The sequence below is a fragment of the Alosa pseudoharengus genome, unplaced genomic scaffold (assembly GCF_046254945.1).
Source record: "Alosa pseudoharengus isolate Yale_2024_CS ecotype anadromous, Long Island Sound unplaced genomic scaffold, YU_APseudo_1.1 YU_APseudo_1.1_scf_1, whole genome shotgun sequence".
Classification (NCBI taxonomy): domain Eukaryota; kingdom Metazoa; phylum Chordata; class Actinopteri; order Clupeiformes; family Clupeidae; genus Alosa; species Alosa pseudoharengus.
The window spans coordinates 39547428-39574077 of NW_027468564.1; the positions used below are offsets into that span (position 1 = coordinate 39547428).

Consider the following 26650-nt stretch of genomic DNA (forward strand, 5'->3'; position numbering starts at 1 on the left):
TTCTGCATTCCTTGTCTAATTAACTATTCTATTTCCTTATTAGTTACATACTTGAGGTTGAAGATATTTAGGCACAGCAAGTTGCACATACTGGAACTTCAAGATACATAGCCTGATGATTAAATTCAGTTCTACACTGATTTATTCTGATTTATTATTATGACCGCCGCGCAGCGAAGCTATAGGTTTAGTCAGATTTATTTATTTATTTATTTATTTTTTTCGCATGGCCAATTTTCCGTCAAGGATTCCCGGGACACTGAAAGACCGGGGTGCACGAAACTTGGTGGGCATGTAGCCCCACAAGGATAGCATGGAACCATTGTTTCTCTTTTTGATCTGTAGCCCCCCCGCTGGACTGGACCCCCCGAAAGGAGGGTAGGGCGGACACAGTTTTCTGTGAATATCTCGAGAACTGTAGGGCCTAGGAGGACCACCTTTTTTGTATGTTGGTCTTAAGGGGCCATGTCAACCCAACCCATTACCACTCATTTCATGTATAGCGCCACCTAGTTAAAAACAAAAAAGTAAAAATGAGGTGTTGTAATCGCAGGTATCTGTGACCTAACATAGTCAAAACTGCACGAAATTGGAAGTGTAGGATCATTATGACACCCTCTGAATGCACGCCAAGTTTCGTGGAATTCCGTTCATGGGGGGGCACACAATACATTTATTTATGTTACTGTACACCAACTGGCCTGTAGGTGGCCGGACACAGTTTTCTGTGAATATCTCGAGAACCGTAGGGCCTAGGAGGACCACCTGTTTTTTGTATGTTGGTCTTAAGGGGCCATGTCAACCCATCCCATTACCACTTATTTCATGAATAGCGACACCTAGTTAAAAATTAAAAAGCAAAACATTTGGTGTTTTAGCGTGCGCACAACTGAAACGCCTGCCAGTAACCTTCAAAATCCAGACTTAAACAAAAAGCACAAATTATTTAAATAAATGTACTAACAAGTTATACAATTAAATAGAGTCAACAGTGATTTCATAACAGATATAACTAACCTATCCCGAAGTGGCTATAACATCAATAGACTGGAATGGGGGAGGGGGGTGTGCTATATGGTCATGTGGACATAAGCACCTTAGGTTCAGGTGGACAGCATTTCACACTGAAAAAAGGGAGGATAAGTTAAAACGTGCATGATCAAACATGGACATTATTTTCAAACCCTTTCTACACATGGAATTATAGGCTACTGTAGCCTACACAAAGGTTTGTAATGTGGTAGTTTTTTATATATATATTTAGTGATAGTGGAGAATGACTGGAGGTGAATGGGAGAGAGAGTCGGGGTGGGATCCGGAAAGGACCACGGGGCGGGAATCGAACCCAGGTCGCCGGCGCACGGTGCAGGTGCCCTAGCCACGGGACCTAATGTGGTAGTTCTGATGTGCAATATGGTAGTGGTGACTGGTTAGGGGAAAATATTCCCACATAGGAGTGGCCATTAAAACAAAGTCACCAAGGGTGGCTGAACATGTATCACATTATGCAGTGAGACACAGGCCTACAGTAAGCACCACAATAGTTGTAGGCTACCATGTTTTTACCACTAGATGGAAGGAGTGCTGTTTTTGCTTTTTCATAGTGAAGGACATGCCATGTCAATACACATCAATCTGAGCTGACCTCTCTTTATCAAGAAAGACAAAGAGTGATAAAGTAAAATCATATCAGATTTTCTTGGAGTAGCCATATGTCTAGCAATCTGTCTGTGCTGCATCTATGCCAACACAAAAATGATGTACAGTAGGCTACATCAGTGACAAAACTGGATTTTCTGGTCTAGCCTACCTCCTGAGGGCTTGTTGTATTTCTGTTTATTTATATTTATATTTGTGTTAAGAACACCTGTGCACAGGTGAAAACGAAAGGATTAACATATCAACTCGAGCCTGTAGTCCATCTTGGTGGAAAGACAAAGCTACAATGAAAAACTGAACTGCTGTGAGTAACTTCCCCTCGTATATGGCTTTCTGTAAACACTAGACAGGCTATGTTCTGTTGTTAGGAGGTTCCTGGGATGGGACTTTCTGTAGACACTAGGCTACGTTCTGTTGTTAGGAGTTTCCTAGGATGTGACTTTCTGTAGACACTAGACAGGCTTCATTCTGTTGTTAGGAGTTTCCTAGGATGGGACTTTCTGTAGACACTAGACAGGCTATGTTCTGTTGTTACAATTGAGTTGCATAGGCTGGGTGACAGGATTTTTATTCACCTGAACAAAATGGCTGTAAATTGCTTTTGAATAGGCTCACAGACACCCCTCTGTATCCTAATCCAATTGTAGCACAGGCCTATTGCAAATATCAAATCAATATTAGGTTATACAAAGCACATATCAACACTAGTCAGTCACAGGAAATTTAGACAAAGGGCATCATTGTTTTTTTGCGCTGGTGTATTCTACTACACATGCATCACCCTCTCTCTCTGTTAGACTGCAACATTTGGCTTTATTTTAGCAAAAAACAATAAACCGTGTGCTCAGTGACTCTGTATGGCACTCTCTAGCGCCATACCTGTGTTATGCAGGGGTGGACAGTAACTAAGTGCATTTACTTGATTACTGTACTTAAGTATGATTTTTGAGTATCTGTACTTAACTTGACTATTAATATTTTTGGTAACTTGTGACTTTTACTCCACTACTGACTCCACTACACAACAACCTATGTGTATGTTCTAGGTTGTACTTGTTGTACTTAATTTAAATTGGACACATTCATCCAAAATACAAATGAAATTGATCTCATTGTTTAATTTAAAAGGTGTTAAAACCAACAGCCAATATGTATATCGTACTTTCCGGACTATCAGTCGCACTTTTTTTCATAGTTTGGCTGGTCCTGCGACTCAGGTGCAATATATATGTATTTATATATATGTTTTTTTTCCTCTTCATGACAAATTTTTTGACTGGTGCGACTTATACTCTGGTGCGACTTATAGTCCGGAAAATACGGTATATATATATGTAAATATATTCAGTAGCATTTTTTCTATATAAATCAAAACTTGGTTTACAATTTTTTTTCTCAAAAATGAGTCCTGAATAGGGGGGGTCGTCTTATATTTGGGTCAATAGTGCATAACATCAAGTGCAATGTTTGAAAAAGCACACAATCTGGAGCAGCAACTCCCCCCCCCCCCCCCCCCCAAACTTTGAAATTTGGGTGCCACATTACCTCTACCAGAGTTATGCAGTGAACAAAGCAGAAAGTCTTCATGCAATTGGGAGAGTCCAGGTGTATCACAGTCCAAAAAGGAGACAGGTCTGGTTGTCCTATGTGTATGTTCTGGGTTGTCCAGCTCATCCATCACCAAGCTCCCTTCCAAAAATGATGGCAAGGTGTTGAGTGTGTTTGAATTTCCTTCCTTGTAACATGTCTTTCTGCATTCCTTGTCTAATTAACTATTCTATTTCCTTATTAGTTACATACTTGAGGTTGAAAATATTTTGGCACATACTGGAACTTCAAGATACATAGCCTGATGATTAATTTATTCAGTTCCGCACTGGACTTGAATTAGGAACCTCAAGCACAGATAAACAGTAAAACACACACAGATCCCCAGGGGAAATTCAAGGTCTCAGTAGCATACAGACAACACACACACATTCACTAACAGCAGAAAAAGTAATTAAAAGTATATAATATAACAACACAACTAAGCAATAAGGACAGTAGAAGATAAAGAATATACTAAATATACTAAAATACAAATTATGCTAACTAACACTTAATCTAAATCAATTCTAAAAACAGTATCCACATAGTGGTGATTAATCAATCTAGAGGCGCTTGCAATGACTGAGGTAGGGACTGAGCCTGTGATTCTCTGTGCACATGCCAAGTTTTGTGGACTTTCGTTCATTGGGGGCCATACAATACATTAATTTATGTGTACATTTAGTGACCGTACACCAACAGAGTTTTCTGTGAATATCTTGAGAACCGTAGGGCCTAGGATGACCAATTTTTTTGCCTATGTTTGCCTTCAGGGGTCATGTTAACCCATTCCATAAACAGATATTCACACACACAAATACATTCACAGTAATCATACGTATGACACATACACACACAGTAGACATATGTACGCATGCATGCACATGCACATGCACACACACAGGCACACCCACAAGCACATGCATGCACGCACACACACACACACACACACACACACACACACACACACACACACACACAATTCAAGAATGTCGCAGAATTATGAACAAGCAAAATGGGGGTGGGGTTGTATAAAATGTATTTTACATGTGAAATCTATGAACTAATCATGTTTTGGTACATGAGAATTGAGTGTGCATAATGCAATTCAGTGAGACAGTTAGAATCATATATACCTTTCACCTTTTGTTTTTAGACAGCAGCCAGACCAGCAGATACCCTGACTTTGCTTAATTACTGAAGCTAAGCAGGCTTAGTTACTACTTGGATAAGACACCTCCTTGGAAGAGTAGGTTCCTGCTGGAAGTGGTGTTGGTGGTAAATGCGCTTTAAAAATAAAACTGTCTTGACTTGACTTGACACATACATGCACACACACGACACGCACAAACACGCACACGAACACAAACACATAAACACACATACACACACACACCCTCACACACATACACCCACACATACAAACACACCTACATGCACAAACACACATGCACGCACACACACACACACACACACACACACACACACACACACACACAAAAAAACACACAATACACATATACACAAAAACAACCACACACTCAATTACGAACACACAAAAAAGGAACAAAGTAGGAAATGAACACAATTTGACAAGCGTGACTTATTTTTGTGGAAAAAATGTGCCCGACTGGGCGGCGGTCATATTTTGTACCGCTCTGCGGTACATCTACTTTTCCAAAGGATAACAAGCACTCATCCAGTGAATAAATGGCGCTCCTGTGGTGAAAAAAGGCTGCATGGTCTTCTGTCATTGGTAAGCTTATCTACAGCATCTTCCAGCTCATCATTGCAAGAGGTAGAGGTTTAAGTTTGTGTAAACATCTACTTTCGAAGGAACATTATGGAAACACTGTGAATTGGATTGCCTAGGCCGACATCTAGGGCTACTGAATATCCCAGTTTTAACATGTTGGTCTAAAAACCATTTTGCGACCCCTCACATATTTTTAGCGACCCCCAGTTTAAGAACCACTGAGCTAAATGACTAAATGTAAATGTAAATTCTTGAATGATTCTTAATTCTGACTACACAAATTCTGATCACACTACATTAACTTACATATGGTATACTATTGCAGGAAACCAGTCCTATTGCCTCTATGCTAATCCTTAACAGGGAAAAAATGACATATCTCAATGAACCACAATGACATCAATAGATGGTAAGGTGTTGAGTGTGTTTGAATTCCCTTCCTTATAGCATCCCTATCTGCATTCCACAGTGGGGAGAAGTTCACCTTGTCTAAATAACAATTCTATTTCCTTTTTAGCTGCACACTTGAGGTTGGAGATATTTAGGTACATCAAGTTTCTCACATACTGGAACTTCAAGATACATAGCCTTATGATTTTCTTATTCAGTTCTGCACTGGACTTGAATTAGGAACCTAGGCACAAATACAGAATTATGATTTTGGCCTATTGATTATAATGTGGTTAATTGAAAGCTCTGTCAGTTGCTGACAGATCAGCATCAGCTAAATGACTAAATGTAAATTCTTGAATTATTCTTAATTCTGATCACACTGAACTTTCATACGGTGTACTATTTGGTATCACAGGGGCCAAATACTATACATTGTTTTTTACCAGAGGTGGGACCAAGTCACTGTTTGGCAAGTCACAAGTCCCAAGTCTTAGCAGTCAAGTCTACCTCGAGTCCCAAGTAAAGACAGAGAAGGGCAAGTCGAGTCCAAGTCCAAGTCACATCAAAACCAAGTCGAGTCCAAGTCCAAGTCCCAATCTTTTTCAAGTCCTGAACAAGTGCTGCTGCCGCTGCGTCGTTAGACGCCTCGTTCCTGCAGTGTATTGCCTGTGCTGCTGCCCGCTGTCACACTCAGGAACAGCCCGTGTACTGCGCTAGCCAGCTTGTAGCACACAGGTGGCTTAAGCCTCGTCGCTATTCACGCTGACCTGAATGAGCGCCCAGTGGCGTCGCTCATTCCCCTACCTAGCAACTGCTGCACCTTTTCTTTTGATGGGTCAGCAGTGGCTCTTCCCCTCAACCCAGCCTTTCTACCCAAGGTCCTGACTGACTTCCATCTGTCACAGTCAGTGAAGCTACGATCTCTCCCGGCCTCGGCGGCAGATCAGCTGGCAATTTGCCCAGTCTGGGCTCTGTCTGAGTACATGCGGCGTACTCAGCCTCTATGGTGGTCAGGTCAGCTCTTTGTATGCTTTGACCCTGGGTGCTTGGGATAGCCTCTGTTGAAATCCCAGCTGTCCCATTTGGTTGTGGATCCAGGAGGCCTACACTCTTTCGGACCTCACCTGCCCCTCCAGGGATCGGGCGCATTTGACATGTGGCATGGCTGCTTCCTGGGCCCTATGGCGGGGAGGCTCTCTTCACGCTCCACATTCTCCAGATTCTACCATCTGAATGTGGCAGCCAGCCCCTCATTTGCCAAACGTGTGCTGGGTGTGGCTCCGGAGTAAAGCTGAGACATGAAGTGACGTGAATGATGCGGAATGATGACTTTCTGGGAACCTGGGAAAAAGGTTTTTCCGATGCCCATGAACGCACAGATAAGTCATTTAGAGACTAGACAGATGAGTCCAAGAAGTGACATCAAATGTGTCAAAATGCGTCATACCGGAAATGAGAATCCGGAATTAGGTACATCATTTACTGTTTATGAAGAATACAGCAGGGAAAACTTGTTTTCTTTTACAAGAAAACAAGTTGCATTAATAGTTGCATTAGGTAGAACGTTTTTATTATTATTCATAATTCACATTTATTTATTAAATAATCACCTGACTGTCCATGACTGACTGTCCACGTGATCTGCCAGAGTCAGCTGGGAGGAGCTCGAAAAGACGACCCTGGACAAACCAGCTGACATGACTCGGCAGATATCGCGGAATTTTGTTTGCATTGGCTATGGTTTAAATGTCCCTCCTATTCATTAAAATGAACATGAAGACTAACAAAATAAATAACTATGATGTTTAATAAACCATAGGCATACATTTAACAAGTCATCATTATATCACATCAATTAAGTGTTTTCTGTAGGCTAGGCTTCTGTGTGACATGCTTTACACTACAGCAAAAAATCAACAACTAGGTTATCAACACGTTTTCAGTACCACTGTAGCAGAAATCACATACAAGAAGGTATCCTTTTGATTTTTTGTCCATTTCTGTACATTCCGACATAAGGAAGCACTTGTCGTTTTTCTGCCAATTTTTTTAATTTCTAACTAATTTTCCAAGCCTGCAGCCACAGCTGTGCCAAGAGGGTCTGTTGTATCCTGAGTCTATATTTTGCTACACGAGTTGCCCAGTTAGGGGCTCATCGGGGGTGGTCCTTGTCATTCCTAGGTGGCATGAACGGACCAATAGACAATTGCAAGAACTGGATGCAGGCGCAGACTCCCGCGATATTTTAAGGTTCACTAAAAGTTTGCCATTATTGGCTAAGTGCGGTGGAAAATCACTGACAAACACATTTGCCACTAGTGGCAAACTTCTTATTTTATTTTAAACAATTACTTCTGGCAATATTTTCTTGTGAACTCATTTGTTTCCCACAAATAATCCACAGGTTTGCTGAAAATCTGCCGCAAACATTTACTGTAGGTTCTGTAAGGGTAGAGGGTCATAAGGTAGGCTAAGTAAACAATACATGGCAAGTAAGTACACCGTAGTTTTGTTGGCCAAACTTACAAACCCGTTGCACTTTATTTGTAGCTGGTTGATGCCATTGTAAAATAGACCTCTAAAGTTTGCCTACAAAAAAGCTTTGAGATCACACTTGTTAAATTCTCGCTGGGATGACAAAATCGGAAATACATACGTTTTCCCAAACACACTTTTGTCCTCTGCCTTGGAGTGGACACTGTGATCTCCAGTATGTGAAGGTGGCACACTTTGATTTTTGCTACCCCAGAGCTAACTTGCTAACTAACTTAATTGCAAGTTTCATCGCAAGTTAACTCTGGGGCATGTTCTTTAAAAGGGAATGGAGTTCCCTTTGAGAAATATTGTTCTCTGCATTTTACCCATCCAGGGGTAGTGTGCACACATTAATACACACACACATACACACACACACACATTGGAGTGCTGTTCCAAATTCATATACAGTTCCATCCTTCAGACTAACCTGTTTGTGTTTCTATGTGTTTCTGAAATGATGTTCACAGCCCCAAACTACCACAGCCATGGCCAGTTTGGCATTGAAAGAGCAAGGTATGCTTTTATCCTATTCTATCTCCAATGTCTGTGGTCTTTTACAGAGTAGACTTACCAGTCATTTAGGCTGTCATACATGGAGAGGCACTAAACAAATTACTTTTATGACCATTTAAAAAAAAAAAACAGGACATGAGTTCTTCAGGAAACACAGGGGGGAGCTGGAGACGCGTCTTGGTGACCTTGCACCTCTTCTGATTGAGCTGGAACGTTATGGTGTCCTTTCTCATCTAGAGAGGGAAAAGGTGGAGAGCAAATCAATCTCCCAAGAACAGAACCATGTTCTTATAACCATGCTGGAGAAGAAAGGAGCCGTGGCCCAAGAGAGGTTTTATGAGGCTCTGAAGTCTCATGATCCTCTTCTGGTGGAGGATCTTCAGCGTTCAGCAGCGAGCCCAGCACTACCTGAGCCACAGCAAGGAAGAGGTAATGAAACTATGTCAGCTGTTTGACCACTGTATCCAGTTAACCATGAATCTGTTAATAACAATCCAGGTCATCCTATTAGAATTATAAGGTTCTAGCTGAATTCTTTTTTATCAAAATTGAGTTATTGACATATTCTTATTCTGTGACAACTTCATAAGGTGACATGAGGTGTTTGAATTTTTATGTATTTTTTGGACATTATTTCTAAAGAGGCTTGTTCCACTTATCAATATAACTGTATGGAATTCTAAAACTTTTAAGTTCAATAACTCAGAACTACTCAAAATTCATATAGAACCTTATAATTGCGAGCGGACAATGTCACATTTTTACACCAATTCTCCAATTCCAATTATTTCCTCATCTCATTACATTTTATTTTTGTTTTCACAAAGATGCTGCTGCACAAGCAGTTACAAAATCATCACTAAAACAGAAGCTTCAAAACCATCTAAAAAGCAAGTTTTCTACTGTACATCAAGATTCTAAAAAGTGCACTATACAAGATATGTGCACTGATATTTACATCGTAAAGGGCCGCACAGGAGGAGTCAGCAGTGAACACGAAGTGGCAGCAATCGACATGAGACAACTTGGGGCTAGACCAAGCTCTGAAGATGAACAAGTCAAGCTGGCAGACATATTCCCAGCCAACTGTGCCATAAAAGTTTTGACTTTAGGAATTGCTGGTGTGGGGAAATCTGTTGCAGTGCAGACGTTTGTCATGGACTGGGTTGAGGAAAAAAACAATCAAGACATAGATTTTGTTTTTGTTCTTTTATTTCGAGAGCTGAACTTGGAGAAAGGAAAACAGCACAGCCTCTTTGATCTTCTTCTGTCATACTACCCTGACGTCAAAGGTTTGAAACATTTTCCTGAATTTTGTGAATGCAAAATTCTCTTCATCTTTGACGGTTTTGATGAAAACACACTCAAGCTGGATTGGAATGAGTGTATCTCTGAACCTGACAAAGAATCATCAGTGGACATTCTCGTAACAAGTGTCATTAAAGGTATGCTTCTGTCCTCTGCTCTAATCTGGGTTACAACTAGACCTGCGGCAGCCAGTCTGATCCCAGAGGAGTGCTTCAACCTGTTGACAGAGTTGCAAGGATTCAATAATGATCAGAAAATTGAGTTCTTTCAGAAGAACATCAAGAAGCCACAAAATGCCAAGAGAATTATTGATTATCTCAAGAAGAACAGAAGCCTCCATATCATGTGTCACATACCAGTGTTCTGCAGTATCATAGCGAGTGTGCAAGATGAAATACTGAGAGGCGAGTGCAAAGATGAACCAACCAAAACTTTGACAGAAATGTATGCACTTTATAGTGTCTCTCAGATAAAAAGAATGAATGACAAATACTTCGATGAGAAGATGAGTGCTGAAAAAAAAGGACAGTTCCTGGTTCTGCTTGGGAAATTGGCTTTCGAACATCTTGAGCAAGGCAGGCTGATATTCTATGAGGAGGACCTGCAAAAGTGTGGTATTGATGCAAATTTTGGAGCATCGCAGGCTGGCGTTTGTACACAGATATTCAGTGTTGACAGTGATGCAGCTGGAGAGAACATGTTCAGCTTTGTGCACCTAAGTATACAGGAATTCTTGGCAGCTCTCTATGTTCTTAATGAAATGGCTCAAAGGACCAGTAACCCTCTAGTCAAGACATTGAAGGAGAAGATCAGCTGGCGACTCAGACACTCTACATTTGACCTTTTCAAATTTGCTGTTGAAAAGGCCCTGGACAGCGAGAATGGAAAATTTGATCTTTTTGTGCGCTTCCTCTTTGGCCTGGCTCCAATGTTGAAACCTGGAATCCACTCCTCACTGCATATGTTGCTTCCACATTTATGTGTCAGAGAAGAGAGCATCAACAAAACAGTTGAATACATCAAAGAGAAGATCAGGAAGGAAGACATCTCATCAGAACGGACCATCAACCTTTTGCACTGTTTGAATGAGCTTGGAGACAAGTCAATGGTTGATGAAATAATGAGGTAATTAATATAAATCTCTTGCACTAAATTTAGGCCTGAATGTGGCCTAGGCTATACAGTCGCCAACACGTACCTCACTCCCTGACACGTTATAAGATATGCTAGCAGCAGTATCTACAGCTTATAAGTTTTAACCTCTTTGCATGTCCGCTTTTCACGCCTATTTTGTGAGTTAGAATCCGGTACAGGACTGTGTTAATCATGATCTACACAACACATAGTTATACTAACTTAACTATGCTTACACATAGGTTGTTGTTTTGACAATTACAACCAACCTACATAAGAAAAACAGAAATTGCTTTTCGTTGTTGTCAAAGTCACACCAAAAGACAGAATGACTTGATGTTGTAGAATGAAGAATCAGAACAATGATTATTTTATTGACAACAACAGTCTATTAGAGGAGATTTAAAATATTCTTAGATAAAACAACATAGTAAAATATTTGTGATATTTATTATTATTTATAGATATATTATGGTAACTGTTTAATAATTCTAACATGAAGCTTTCTTATTGTAACACCAATAAAAAAGCAAAAAACAGATGGTCTGTGGTTCCAAGTGGATGCAATCCATTTGAAGGAACTGGTAAATTAATTAGTAGAGCACTGTGTTATCAACACCAGTGTTATAGTACACAATAATTGTGTACTCAATCACATTATTGTTAGAATGTGGAATCTGCAGATTAACATCCTGTTTACATAACACTGTCAATATATTCTGACACTGATCAGTTGCTTGATTAATGATCAATACAATCTGTATTGCCTCCAATACAATCTGTATTGATAGGCATGTGCATTAAAGCAGTTTTCTGGAACATATAAAAATGTGGTGTCTGGGGATATTGGGGGGAATTTTCCCATTTGCGCGTACATTTGTTTATGCACTTCGTTACACACTTTTCAGTTACGTGCATTCTCCCACTTCTGTCACATCCACAGAGCGCAAGTTCGAAATCAAGGCGGCCTTATGAAAGAGGCGTGATTTATTTAAAATAGAAACATACTGATCCACCACCTTGTTAATTTAGGTTGATATGAAAACGTGGAATGTGGACTTTCTCATTGACCTTCTGAATGCCATTTAAATCCAGAAAGAACACAACCCAGTCTTTGATTTTGAAAACGTAAGCTTGGTGAACTGAATAGAGAACGGACTACAGTAAAATGGTGTTTCATCACATAGCCTAACAAAGAATTGACTTAATGAAATTTCACTTTTGCTTTGAGGTTTGTTTATAACGAGTCAAGATGTGCTTGAGGTGTATAGATTCATAATTTAAAAACTCACTGTTGAGAAAGAAAGTTTCAATGGTTCATATGCCTCATAATATCAATTTATCGATGCTAACCAAGCTGTAGACTGACACCTAAAGTTTTGAATACAGTAGAGAGACTGGCATAGCAATACCAGCCTCCATTACAAACGAATCAGGAGACAGGAGAATATAAACTATGCTGCTCGACAATAGCGCAGATAAGAAACGTCCAGATTTTGGGGTTGTTCCTCCCAAAACACGAAACTCCCTCTATTGCGTGTAAATGCCAGAGGGGAGAATTCGCCCAGGTTGAAAAGAGCTTAGTTATGTGTTTTTTTTTGTGTTTTTTTTTTTTTACTTACACACATGAGAAAATTCCTCCCACAGTCAGCAATGTTGCACTGTGAAAATGTTTTCTCCATTTTACACAGAACAGCATAAAAACTACTTCCCTGATAAAAAAGAAGAAAAAAACCTTGAGAAGTATTTAACATGTTGTGAACGAAAAGTGATATTTGGATAGTAACATTAAGTTAACATTTTGTCAGTGGTGATAATATTCACAGCCAGAGGGATTTTGTATTGCTCAACATTTGTATTGCTCTATTTATCATTCTGGACTTTATTGTGGAAGTATTGTAGAATTTGTTGCAAAATAACGTTATTTTTACTTTTAGATTTGTTAGAAATGTTATGAACATTGTGTTTGTCAATTCTGTTATACAGATACATGAGCTCAGCAGATAAGGAGAAGAATCTGACTCCAGCCCAGTGTTCAACTTTGACTTATCTGCTGCTGATGTCAACTGAGGACTTGGAGGAGTTTGATCTGAAGAAATATCTGAGATCAAAGGAAGGGCTCCGCCGAATGCTTCCTGCAGTCAAAGTCTCAAGAAGAGTTTGGTGGGTAAAGCCTTGGCATTTGAAATTATATAGTAACATTCGAATGAGTTGACGTTCATATTCAAATTTGTAGTGGTCTCTTAATTTTAAATATGACCTTTAACTCATTTGAATGTCACTCGGGGAGCAGTGAGGGGTTGGGTGCCTTGCTCAAGGGCACTTCAGCCGCTTTCTACTGATCGGGGTTTGAACCGGCAACCCTCCGGTCACAAGTCTGAAGTGCTAACCAGTAGGCCACGGCTGCCCAAATTGTTGTATATATGTGCATATTGTTGTAATGTGTGTTTACACTTTAGTCACAAACACAACAGTGAGGAAATAGAAGAGTTAAGGGAATATAACCATACATGTATTCATGGAAGTGCAGAAATTATCAAATGTGTGCATCAAATGTATTTTATACAGGCTAAATCACTGCAACCTCTCCAAAACAAGCTGTGAAATCATGGCATCAGTGCTGCAAAGAACACCTTCCTATCTGAGAGAACTGGACATGAGTGACAATGATCTACAGGATGAAGGAGTAGAGCTGCTATGTGTGGGACTTAGAGACCCACAATGCAACCTGGAGATACTGAGGTCAGTTATAAGGAATGTAATGCTCTAATATATTATTTTACCCAACAGTTTGATTTTAGCAAGAATGACATTGGGACATCCACATGACTTGCTATCTCTGATATGTGATGCTCTGATTGATTAGGGGCTCCACCCATTTCCTTATGCATAGCCTATATGTCCTTACCCATCATCTGCTCTGTTTGATGTACCAGACGAAGACCTGAGTGGTCGAAACGTTGTGCCTAAAGTATATTAAATCACCTTGGGAGTAAAGAAGACAGCGTGTGGATATCTTTTTTTTCTTTGCAGGGGTCAGTATCTGACACCTGTTGCAATATATATAGATGTGTGTGCATTCCTACATTATGTCTATACTTTAGACACAATCACAACATTATTATCATAGGGTTGAATGAGGGGAAAATGGAAGAGAGATGTAAAAAAGATGCATACATGTATTAATGGGAATGCAGCATAGTATCAACTGTGTTCATCACCTGTATTTTCTAAACAGGCTTAATAGCTGCAACCTCTCCAAAGAAATCTGTGAAATCCTGGCATCAGTACTGCAGAGGACACCTTCTCATCTGAGAGAACTGGACATGAGTGACAATGACCTGCAGGATGAAGGAGTGGAGCTGCTCTGTGCAGGACTAAGAGATCCACAATGCAAGCTGGAGACACTGAGGTCAGTTGAAGAATGCAATGTAATATATTATGTATTCCTGCCAATCTCTGTCTAGTATCCTTTCCTATCCACAATTACCTCTCAGTTAGGTCTGATCAAGCTACCTACTGCCCTACCAAAGTTCAGCACAGCCCAGACCCACAGTGAATCAGTCCATTCACAGTTCCACACAGATGTATAAGAAAGGGTCCAACAGTGAAATTCAGCATCATTTTTTCAGAAATTATTTGGGTCTCTGCTTTTTTTCTCTTGGTCTCTTTGTCTCATCAGATGTCAATATACTGTATACAGTTGTGTCATCTTTTTTTCATAACATAGTGTAATCTCCATGTTAAATCGTACCGATTCTGGAAAAGGCTTAAACCATTTAGAACTCTCCTGTGCATAAGTCAGCATACTGGATCATGCATATTGTTGTAATGTGTGTTTACACTTTAGTCACAAACACAACAGTGAGGAAATAGAAGAGTTATGGGAATATAACCATACATGTATTCATGGAAATGCAGAATAGTATCGAATGGGTGCATCAACTGTAATTTCTAAACAGGCTCAATCACTGCAAGCTCTCCAAAATGAGCTGTGAAATGATGGCATCAGTGCTGCAGAGGACACCTTCCCATCTGAGAGAACTGGACATGAGTGACAATGACCTGCAGGATGAAGGAGTGGAGCTGCTCTGTGTGGGACTAAGAGATCCACAATGCAAACTGGAGACACTGAGGTCAGTTACAAGGAGTGTAGAGTATTATATTACTTTTCCCCATTGTGCATGATGAAATGCCAGAGACATCTGAATATGACTGTATGACGCTGAGACAAGTAACTATGCCTTTGTAAAGGCAAGCTGTCGTATCAGATATTAGGACTCGGACCAGAAATTAAGTCCAAATATCTTGTCTGCAATGTAACACAATTACACCATTATAAGTGCTGAAGTCAAAAACGTATCCCAAAAAGAAGGCACAAAAGTCCGGCAGAGTTCTGTGCAAAATTCCTTTAATGACTACAAAGCGCAAAGCCTGAGTGGATCGCACGATCGCACAATCGCACCCCCGAACAATTGTTGAACACCAACATTTATACCCCTCCTTAGTTGCTGACACAACATTTGGCAACTTCGAACCCACAGGTGGCGTTATGAAAGGATCGTTGTTCGGTCTTACCTTTCGTGTCAGCATTATTGTTGCCAAGGGTACAAACTTTTCACCGTAGCACAAGTTCAGGGGTTTATACAGTGAACACAGGTCACACATTGTTCATGGGTTACATATCGTTCACTCGTTTGCTCTGTTACTGTTAGCTGTTAACTGTTTTGAGTACTGTTAGCTGTTTTGAGTAAAGGCCGCAGGCCGTTACTAGCTGTTTTGAGTATCTCCGCAGCTGCAAGGCCAAGCATGCTTTTTTCAAACAGGCTTCGCCCATCCACAGTGAGACACAAAGCTGTAGCCCCCCCGCTGGACTGGACCCCCCGAAAGGGTAGGGCAGACACAGTTTTCTGTGAATATCTCGAAAACCGCAGGGTTTAGGAGGACCACTTTTTTTTTGTATGTTGATCTTAAGGGGCCATGTCAACCCATTCCATAACCACTCATTTCATGTATAGCGCCACCTAGTTAAAAATTAAAAAAGCAAAAATGAGGTGTTGTAATCACAGGTATCTGTGACCTAACATGGTCAAAACTGCACGAAATTGAAAGTTTAGGATAATTATGACACCCTCTGAATGCATGCCAAGTTTCGTGGACTTCCGTTAATGGGGGGCCATACAGTAAATTAATTTATGTGTACATTTAGTGACCGTACACCAACAGAGTTTTCTGTGAATATCTTGAGAACCGTAGGGCCTAGGATGACCAATTGTTTGCGTATGTTTGCCTCCAGGGGTCATGTTAACCCATTCCATATGGACAGATGTGCATAAACAGATATTCACACACACACACATACATTCACAGTAATCATACATATGACACATACTGTACACACACAGTAGACATATGTACGCATGCATGCACATGCACACACACAGGCACACCCACAAGCACATGCACACACACACACACACACACACACACAAACATAAACACGTACACGCACACATGCACACAATTCAAGAATTTCTCCGAATTATGAACAAGCAAGAGGGGGTGGGGTTGTATAAAATGTATTTCACCTGTGGAATCTATGAACTAATCATGTTTTGGTACTTGTTAGCAGATACCAGTGAGAATTGAGTGTGCATAATGCAATTCAGTGAGACAGTTAGAATCATATATGCCTCTCAATATTTGTTTTTAGCCAGCAGCCAGACCAGCAGATACCCTGACTTTGCTGAATTACTGAAGCTAAGCAGGCTTAGTTAGTACTTGGATAAGAAACCTCCTTGGAAGAGTAGGTTCCTGCAGGAAGTGGTGTTGGTGGCTGGCCAGTAGGTGGCACTCTTCCCTGTGGCCAAAAGCCACCAAACAAATATCAATTCCAATGTCCTATTGCAGTGACAGGGACACTACTGCAGGAGATGTTTTCCTTTGCATTAATGTTAAATTGAGGTCCTGACTCACCATGGTTGTTTAAGATCCCATGGCACTTATCGCAAAGAGTAGGTGGTTTTCTGATTTGCTTTATTTATGTACACATACATAAAGACACACACACACACATGTGCACACACACACACACACACACACACACACACACACACACACACACACACAAAAACACACACACACACACTACACATGCACACACACATACATGCACACACACGACACGCACAAACACGCACACAAACACATAAACACACATGCACACACACACACATGCACCTACACATACAAACACACCTACATACAGTACACAAACACACGCACACACACACACACTCACACACAAAAAAACGCACACAAAACACATATACACAAAAACAACCTGACACTCTGCACACACTCAATTACAAACACACAAAAAAGGAACAAAGTAGGAAATGAACACAATTTGACAAGCGTGACTTATTTTTCTGGAATAAATGTGCTGGACCGGGCGGCGGTCATATTTTGTACCACTCTGCGGTACATTTAGTTAGTAAAGTATGTTTTTCTAAAGATGTTAATAGGATTTTCAGTCATAATTACTGAATAAATTTGCTAGTGCTTGGTGTACCTTTTAATGCCTTTTCCTTCTTTAATAATGAAGAAACATGATCTTTTGTTTCAGACTGTCTGGTTGTCAGATCACCCATAATGGCTGCTCTTTCTTGTCCTCTGCCCTCAATTCAAACCCCTTCTACCTCAAACAACTGGATCTGAGCTACAGTCACCCAGGAGACTCAGGTGTCAGTGAGCTCACAGAGAGACTTGATGATCCCAACTGTAAACTAGAGACTTTCAGGTGAGTGTTGGGTGTTTATGTGAGTTTGATGAGGCTCTAGTGGAGCTGTTCATCCTTATGTATCCTCTGTTGGAGACCATTCTGATATTCTCATGTTTCCACATGCTCATTAAACTGGGCATGTCATGCCCTTTATGTACTGCAGGTAAAAGTCCCCCAGTTCACATATATGAGGCTCCTGAATAGTTCACACTTCTACAGTTATAAAATTATTAACACCACACCATCTACCCAGGCAACAGATCATTAAGACAGTTTGCACAGTGACTCACTGAAGGGTGAAGGAGTTCTGTTTAATTATTTGAAGAATTTGAAGGTAAATACTGAAATACATAAATATTTTGGCTACATGAATAACATCCTCAGCACACTAAGCAATAATACAAACTTGAATGAGCATTTCACTGCTGGGACGATGAATGTATATTTAAATTGGGTCATTTATGTAGTAGAAAGGTGGAGTCACCTAATCTGGCTAAATATTCTTTGGTCACCACTAGTCTGTGATTTATGGCTCGCATTGACTCCCATTCATCCCAAAAAACAATATTTTGAAAATGTGCTCAAACTAATGGTGGTGAATTTTGACAGCAACCATTTCACTTTAATAACAATAAAGTAGATTTTTGTAGAAGATTAAATACAGCAAGACATACAGTATACAACAGAAATCCACTCGTGCAATGTGGAGAAATTTCATGAAAACTGTCATGTCCTAAGACTATGTCCATTGGTCAGATTTCTGATTAGCTAATGTCGAACGTCAGAATTTTGACATTCAAAAATGTAATTTTTTATGCTCTAAACAGACAGGCACACAGGCATATATACATGAAATATTTTATGGCCACCACATCTAGTGGCCATTATTGTAAATGCACACTCGAAAATCTTGTCTTAGGAGCTTATACTTTTCACAAAATTTCTCCACATTGCTCCAGCGGATTTTTGTTATTCTTGATGTATGTATCTTTTCAACAGTGTCCCCATGGTTGTAGGAAAAAAAGTTAAAGTGCCTTCAAAATCTCCTATTGACTGACCTTTACATGATAAATGTTTCAGTGCCCTATAGTGCCACTTCAAACAATAATTATGACCGCCACGCAGCGAAGCGGTGGTCATATAGGTTTAGTCAAGTTTTGATCTGTAGCCCCCCCGCTGGGCTGCACCCCCCGAAATGAGGGTAGGGCGGACACAGTTTTCTTTGAATATCTCGAGAACCGTAGGGTTTAGGAGGACCACCTTTTTTTTGTATGTTGATCTTAAGGGGCCATGTCAACCCATTCCATAACCACTCATTTCACGTATAGCGCCACCTAGTTAAAAACGAAACAGTAAAAATGAGGTGTTGTAATTGCAGGTATCCGTGACATGGTCAAAACTGCACGAAGTTGGAAGTGTAGGTGTAGCGGATCTCTCCAGCTCCACCACAAAGGACGTAGACGCTCACACCAATGTGTTAACAGCTTTTTTATTTAAGGGGTTTGCAGCTCCTGTCGTCAACCAACATGTACACACAAAACAGGGAGGCACGAGATAAAGTCAGATCAAGCCCTACAATAAGACAAAAAAAACAATGAGTTCCCGTTTCCCCCATATAATGTTGGTAGATAGGCAATAAGTTCGCCAAGTATTTTTCACTTGCATTCTCAGCGCGCGCCGCGTCTTCAACGGCATCTCTCTCCAACGTATATAATCTATGGTTTAAACATTAAGCTATCCTAAGATAAATTGTCCCGACATTACAAAAACCCATTAAGAAAGACAACAAACAGTATAGAATTAATTCATAACAGTATACAATTAATTAATTCATAACAGCAAATTGAATACTCTTGACGTTACTTAGTAGCCTAGGCTATAGTTTATAATTAAGATTAACAACATTAGGCTAATATCTTACGGGACTCAATACAGTCAAAGAATCTGTATTTGTTACATGTTTTTATCCAACAATACAAAAGAAAATCATGTATATTTTGTGTATATTTATCTAGTATTTATCCATTATTATCATATTCAATATGATATTAATTGGAGCGTAGTCGCTATACATACCTGCCTCACTCAGCATAAACATCAACTGAGGAGGCAGTAAACATTCTGGTTGTTATGGTAACCGGAATGGTCAATGTGTCAAATATTAATCATCAACACTATTCACAGTTATTAATTAAATAAACAAGTACTAACAAATAAATATACAAATAAATAAAAGGTAGATTTGATGTAACAGTTTCTCACCATTACATAGGTATTTCGTGGAATTCCGTTCATGGGGGGGCCATACAATAAATTAATCTATTTTACTGTACACCAACTGGCCTGTAGGTGGCCGGACACAGTTTTCTGTGAATATCCCGAGAACCATAGGGCCTAGGAGGACCACCTTTTGTTTCATATTGGTCTTGAGGGGCCATGTCAACCCATCCCATTACCACTCATTTCATGTATAGCGCCACCTAGTTAAAAATTAAAAAGCAAAAAATTAGGTGTTGTAATCACAATATCTTTGCCTGACATGATCAAAACTGCACGAAATTGAAAGTGTAGGATCATTATGACACCCTCTGAATGCACGCCAAGTTTCATGGACTTTCGTTCATGGGGGGCCATATAATAAATTAATTTATGTGTACATTTAGTGACCGTACACCAACAGAGTTTTCTGTGAATATATTGAGAACCGTAGGGCTTAGGACGACCAATTGTTTGCGTATGTTTGCCTCCAGGGGTCATGTTAACCCATTCCATATGCACACATGTGCATAAACAGATATTCACACACACACATACATTCACAGTAATCATACGTATGACACATACACACACAGTAGACATATGTACGCATGCATGCATATGCACACACACAGGCACACCCACAAGCACATGCACGTACACACACACACACACACAAACAAACATAAACACGTACATGCACACATGCACACAATTCCAGAATTTCTCAGAATTATGAACAAGCAAGATGGGGGTGGGGTTGTATAAAATGTATTTTACCTCTGAAATCTGTGAACTAATCATGTTTTGGTACTTGTTGTCTAGCAGATACCAGTGAGAATTGAGTGTGCATAATGCAATTCAGTGAGACAGTTAGAATCATATATGCCTCTCAATTTTTGTTTTTAGCCAGCAGCCAGACCAGCCTGATACCCTGACTTTGCTGAATTACTGAAGCTAAGCAGGCTTAGTTAGTGCTTGGATAAGAAACCTCCTTGGAAGAGTAGGTTCCTGCTGGAAGTGGTGTTGTGGCTGGCTAGTAGGTGGCACTCTTCCCTGTGGCCAAAAGCCACCAAACAAATATAAATCCCAATGTCCTATTGCAGTGACAGGGACACTGTACTGCAGGAGATGTTTTCCTTTGCATGAATGTTAAATTGAGGTCCTGACTCACCATGGTTGTTAAAGATCCCATGGCACTTATCGCAAAGAGTAGGTGGTTCCCTGATTTGCTTTATTTATGTACACATACATAAAGACACACACACATGCACACACACACACACACACACACACACACTCACACACACACACATAAACACACACACACACAAAGACACGTAAACACACACACAGTACACATGCACACACACATACATGCACACACACGACATGCACAAACACGCACGCAAACACATAAACACACATACACCCACACACAGTGGTGCAAAAAGTGGGTATGTGCTATATGCAGCGCATAGGGGCGCAGCACCATGGGGGTGCCAAAGCGATGGTAAAAAAAAAAGAAAATAATATATATTTGGTATTTTGGCTAGGTTATCATAAGATACTCTAGTTTGTAATTTCTTTTAAAGTATACATTTTGAACACAAATGGAGTCACGGGTCCAGGGACGGACCAGTGAAGTTGCTTCTTCTCCACCCTTCTCTTTTCACAGGGGGGGGGGGGGGTCGTCAAAAGTTTGGAATAACCTAATTGACTGACCTAACTAACGACTTGTTTGTGATTTTTAATAATAGTTTTGCATGGTAGGAAATGTATTGAAATTCTGTTTGGGGGTCCCTCAGACCCCACCACAGATTTGTTCCCCCCCAATGTTGACATCATGACTACGGCCTTGCACACCTACATACACAAACACACGCACACACATACACACACACACACACACACACACACACACACAAAAACACACACAAAACACATATACATGTACACAAAACAACCACACACTCTGCACACACTCAATTGCAAACACACAAAAAAGAAACAAAGTAGGAAATGAACACAATTTGACAAGCGTGACTTATTTTTGTGGAACAAATGTGCTGGACTGGGCGACGGTCAGATTGTGTACCGCTCTGCGGTACATCTAGTTTTTAAATGTTCTACCCCCCTAGCTTAGCTGAGTTAAGAACTTTCTGAGGTTGAATGGGCCCTTTTCCTTTTCCAGGGGCCCAGTGGCTCATACTCTGTCCATACATCATACATTTAGCTTTTTGCGTGGGGTTGGGGCCCCATGTCGTGAGATGTGCTCTTTTTGTTTTTTTCACCCCTGTCCTTCAAAAAGTCTGAGTCCGCCACTGGTCCAGAGAATAATCTGCAGAGAAAAACACACAAAAAGCCAATCTTCATCAAAGGCAGTAATCAGAAGTGTAACACAAAAAGTAGCTCAACCAAAATCTTCTGGCAGGGCAGAGCAGGCAAGTAGAGGTCAAAACTAGACAGGGTTAATACAGGCAAAACTCACAGTCATGCATGCAGGAACAGCCGCGAGACAACAGAACCTTCTGGCATAAGAGCAGTAATTAGAATCAAGCTGTTGAGGATGATTGACATGCAGAGCTGAGAAACAGGTAGAGAGGTGGGAACCAGGAGCAGACAGGGGAAGGGCGGAGACTCAGACCAACAGCAGTTGTAGATTACAGCCTCTGTAGAGGGGGACAAATAGACAAAAAAATAGCAGGAGAATTTACAAACAGAGTCTGACACACACTGCACATTATTACACAAACTGGTTCAGTTCACCCAAACACACGTCCTGTCCAATCCTACATTCTTCCAGCAGGAACGGCTCACACTGCAGGACCACCTGCTAACCTGTCTGGGGAAACTGGGTATATGATCTGTGTTTGGGTCACACCCCTGTCTAGGGTCAGGAGCAACAACAGAAGCCGTGGCCTACTGGTTAGGGCTTTGGACTTGTAACCGGAGAGTTGCCGATTCGAACCCCAACCAGTAGGAACGGCTGAAGTGCCCTTGAGCAAGGCACGTAACCACTCACTGCTCCCCGAGCGCCGCTGTAGCAGGCAGCTCACTGCGTCGGGATTAGTGTGTGCTTCACCTCACTGTGTGTTCACTGTGTGCTGAGTGTGTTTCACGGATTGAGATAAATGCAGAGACCAAATTTCCACTGATGTGACCTTGGATTAATACACACTAAAGACCCTCCCTTAATCACTTTAGTTTTACTTTGCTTTACATAGAAGCTACTCTTGAGAAATATCCTGCTTGATATACTACTATGTATATTACTATGTCATTTCAGATACTAAACTCAGTTTTGTGTCAAAACTGTACTTTCTTCTCTTGTCCTTCTTAAGGTTTGACAATGGAGGAGAGTGCAGGATTAAACCAGGACCCAGAAAATGTGAGTGATTTTACTTCCTGAAAAAAGGGCCATGAGCATGATTTACATGGAAGCATTAACTTGTGTGAGTTGTGTGAGTGAGAGTTTGTATGTGTGTGCGTGTGACAGAGGTTGTGTGAACATATATGTGTGTGTGTGTGTGTGTGTGTGTGTGTGTGTGTGTGTGTGTGTGTGTGTGTGTGTGTGTGTGTGTGTGTGTGTGTGTGTGTCAAACTCTGTAATAGTGGAAATAATGTGCTGCAATAAAGCCAGATATTGTTATTGTTGATGAGGACAGCAGAGAAGTAACCATTCTTGAAGTAGGCTGTGCATTTGACTACAGTCTAGAGGAAGCCTACCTAACCAAGCTTTTAAAAGTATCAGCCACTCAGAGACATTGTTATACAGCTTGGGTACAAATGTAAGTAATGTCCACAGACTAGTAGTCAGGGGTTTGCAGATTGCTGGGGCCTGTACTACGAAGGGAGCTTAACCTACCCAGATGTAACCCAGGGTTACTTTGTTAAACCGGGGTTGACAAAACCTGGTTATCATAAGTGGTGTTAATCGGTACTACGACGCTGATTAAGTAGTTTATTTGTTGAACCGGGGTTAACCTAATTGGAGTTTGTGCGCGTTCACATAAAAGGGGCGGGTTGCAGCGCAAGTCACCACTTTCAATGATGACGCGATCACCTTATTTTACGGATGAGGAATGCACAACTATTATGACAAGTTATGAGGAATTAAAACCCACTCTACGACAAAAATCAAATACGTCGGCAGTGAACGTATTGCAGATCAGGTAGCCTAAATGCCTAAAAGTAAAGTTTTATTCCCACATGTTCTTCAAATATGTGTTACGGAGGATTAGTAGCTTGCGGAATGTCTGAAATGAGTTGAAATAATTAAATAGCCTATTTTGAGTTCATAGAAAGGCCTACAGATGCAACCCAATTCAGAAGTGGGCATATAGATTACAGTAATAAGGATAATTGAATGTTTAAGTAGCCCCCATGGACTGATTTAGTGTATGCCTAATCCTGTGAACATTTCAGATGCAACACCATTGCCAAACGCACATGGCATCAGGTGAAAATGAAATAGTATAGTAGGTTTATATAGTTATAGCTTGCATTAATATTTCTTAATTATGAAAACATGTAGGCCTAGCTTATAGCCTTCACTTGGCCTCTGTTTTACAGCTAACAAGAAAAAGGTGTCTTTGAACACTACTGTAGGAGGAAAGGCACCAGAGTGTTTTACAGTAGCAGAGGAGTTGGCCATCGCAAATAATAGTGGAAGGCCGATTATGGAGGGGGTTGAGGGAGGCATTCGGTCGGATTCTGGTGCTGTGGAAATGTGTAGCCTTTATGTGCAGGGTACAGTAATATGACATTCAATTCAACAAGTTTGTTAAAATGGTGATTTTAATTTATTAGGGCTACTGTAGGCTATGTCCGATTTATTTTAGGCTATTCTTGCTCAGATGTTCAGCATCACCGATGGAGTACATGAATGTCCACATACGGGCATTGTTATGAGATGTCTTCCTAGATCATCTGACCCTCGGCTGACAATCTATATCTTCATAGAGAATATCGTCCGGGTAGGCTATATATATTTTCTGGCGGTGTCTAAAACCCCTCGCCCTGCGAAGAGAGTCCCTCACGATTTGCGCTCCAATGTCGTAGGCCTATGGATCATCCAGGTAGCCTACGCCGACATGTCTCGGGAGAAATTGTTAGTGGAGGGGTGGTACTTATAAAGGGTGTGGTTAACGGAAACCTCGGGTTAACCAAGAACATAACCTGCTCGGAGCAGGTTTGAGATGCAGCGTAAATTGCCATGGCAGCATACCTCGGTTAAAACCTATCCACCTTTCGTAGTACGGGTTAATCGGGAAGTTACGCCACACGTGATCAAGTTACTCTCGAAGTTACCCAGATAAGCCAGTAACCCCGCTTCGTAGTACAGGCCCCAGGTCTCTCTAAGCCAAGAGCAAAGGCTCTAGCAAAATTCTGTTCAATTTATGTGATAATTGGCAGTCGCCACATATGGAGAAGGCAATGTTTTTTGTACCCATGAACTGAGACCAGAGGCATAGGCTACTGGGTTTACAATGCTAGCATCTAAGATTGTTTGTGTTCATTGAAATCTATTGTAAAATGTGAACACAAATAAAGGAATTAAAATGTGTGTTTACTGAATGCGTGTGCTTTGTTTGTGTCTGTTTGTGTTGGCTGTGTTTGCTGCTTACTTGGTTACTCTCTTGGTGTGTGTGTTTGACTGTGTGTGTTTGTCTGATTGTCTCTCTTTATGTGTATTTGTGTGTGCTTTGTTTGTGTCTGTTTGTGTTGACTGTGTTTGCTGCTTACTCGGTCTGTGTGTGTGTGTGTGTGTGTGTGTGTGTGTGTGTGTGTTTACTGAATGTGTGTGTGTGCTTTGTTTGTGTCCGTTTGTGTTGGCTGTGTTTGCTGTTTACTTGGTTACTCTCTCGGTATGTGTGTCTGATTGTCTGTCTATGTCTATATATGTGTGTTTGTGTGGGAGAGAGATAGTGTGTGTGTGTGTGTGTGTTTGTGTTGTACACATGTCCTTTCCTACCCCATGTTCTGATGAGGATGTCCTCTCCTCTCTCCTCTTGTGTGCAGATTCCTGTGAGCTCACACTGGACCCAAACACAGCATGCAGATATCTCTTTCTCTCTGAGGGGAACAGAAAGGTGACACGTGTGAGTCAGCAGCATCCGTATCCTGACCACCCAGAGAGATTTGAGTCCTCTCAGGTGCTGTGTAGAGATGGTCTGTCTGGACGCTACTACTGGGAGGCTGAGTGGAGTGGTGATGATCTGGTTTATATAGCAGTGGCCTATAAAAGCATCCAGAGGATCAGTGGTAGTGGGAAGAACAGCGTGTTTGGACATAATGCCAAGTCCTGGAGTCTGGAGTGCTCTGGTAACAGTTACTCTGTCTGGCACAATAATAAGGAGACTGCCATACCTGCCCCCTCCTCCCGCTCCAGCAGAGTAGGAGTGTACCTGGACTGGTCAGCAGGCACTCTGTCCTTCTACAGTGTCTCCTCTAACACACTCACCCACCTGCACACGTTCCACTCCACATTCACTGAGCCCCTCTATCCTGGGTTTAGTGTTTATTATAATATATTTATGCCTTACTCCAACTCCTCAGTGTCCCTGTGCTAGATCGATCACATGACCTCCTAATTCTGCAGGAGAGGAGGGCCTCTCCTGTGTGTGTGTGCATGTGCGTGTGTGTGTGTGCGTGTGCGTGTGAGTGTGTGTGTGTGTGTGTGTGTGTGTGTTCCTTCTCTTACCGTTTCTGTGATT

The 26650-nt window shown here is 41.0% G+C and overlaps 1 protein-coding gene across 1 annotated transcript; it reads left to right on the forward strand.

Moving 5' to 3' along the window:
• Nucleotides 1-1867: 1867 nt before the first annotated feature.
• On the forward strand, nt 1868-26506 carry LOC143118899 (NLR family CARD domain-containing protein 3-like). Its single transcript, XM_076280038.1, has 11 exons — nt 1868-1963; nt 8404-8449; nt 8582-8878; nt 9277-10882; nt 12878-13054; nt 13460-13633; nt 14130-14303; nt 14854-15027; nt 17520-17693; nt 23276-23322; nt 25956-26506. Exons 2-11 carry the CDS (start codon nt 8422-8424, stop codon nt 26504-26506), a joined length of 3402 nt encoding a protein of 1133 aa, XP_076136153.1. The 5' UTR covers nt 1868-1963; nt 8404-8421.
• Nucleotides 26507-26650: the final 144 nt, after the last annotated feature.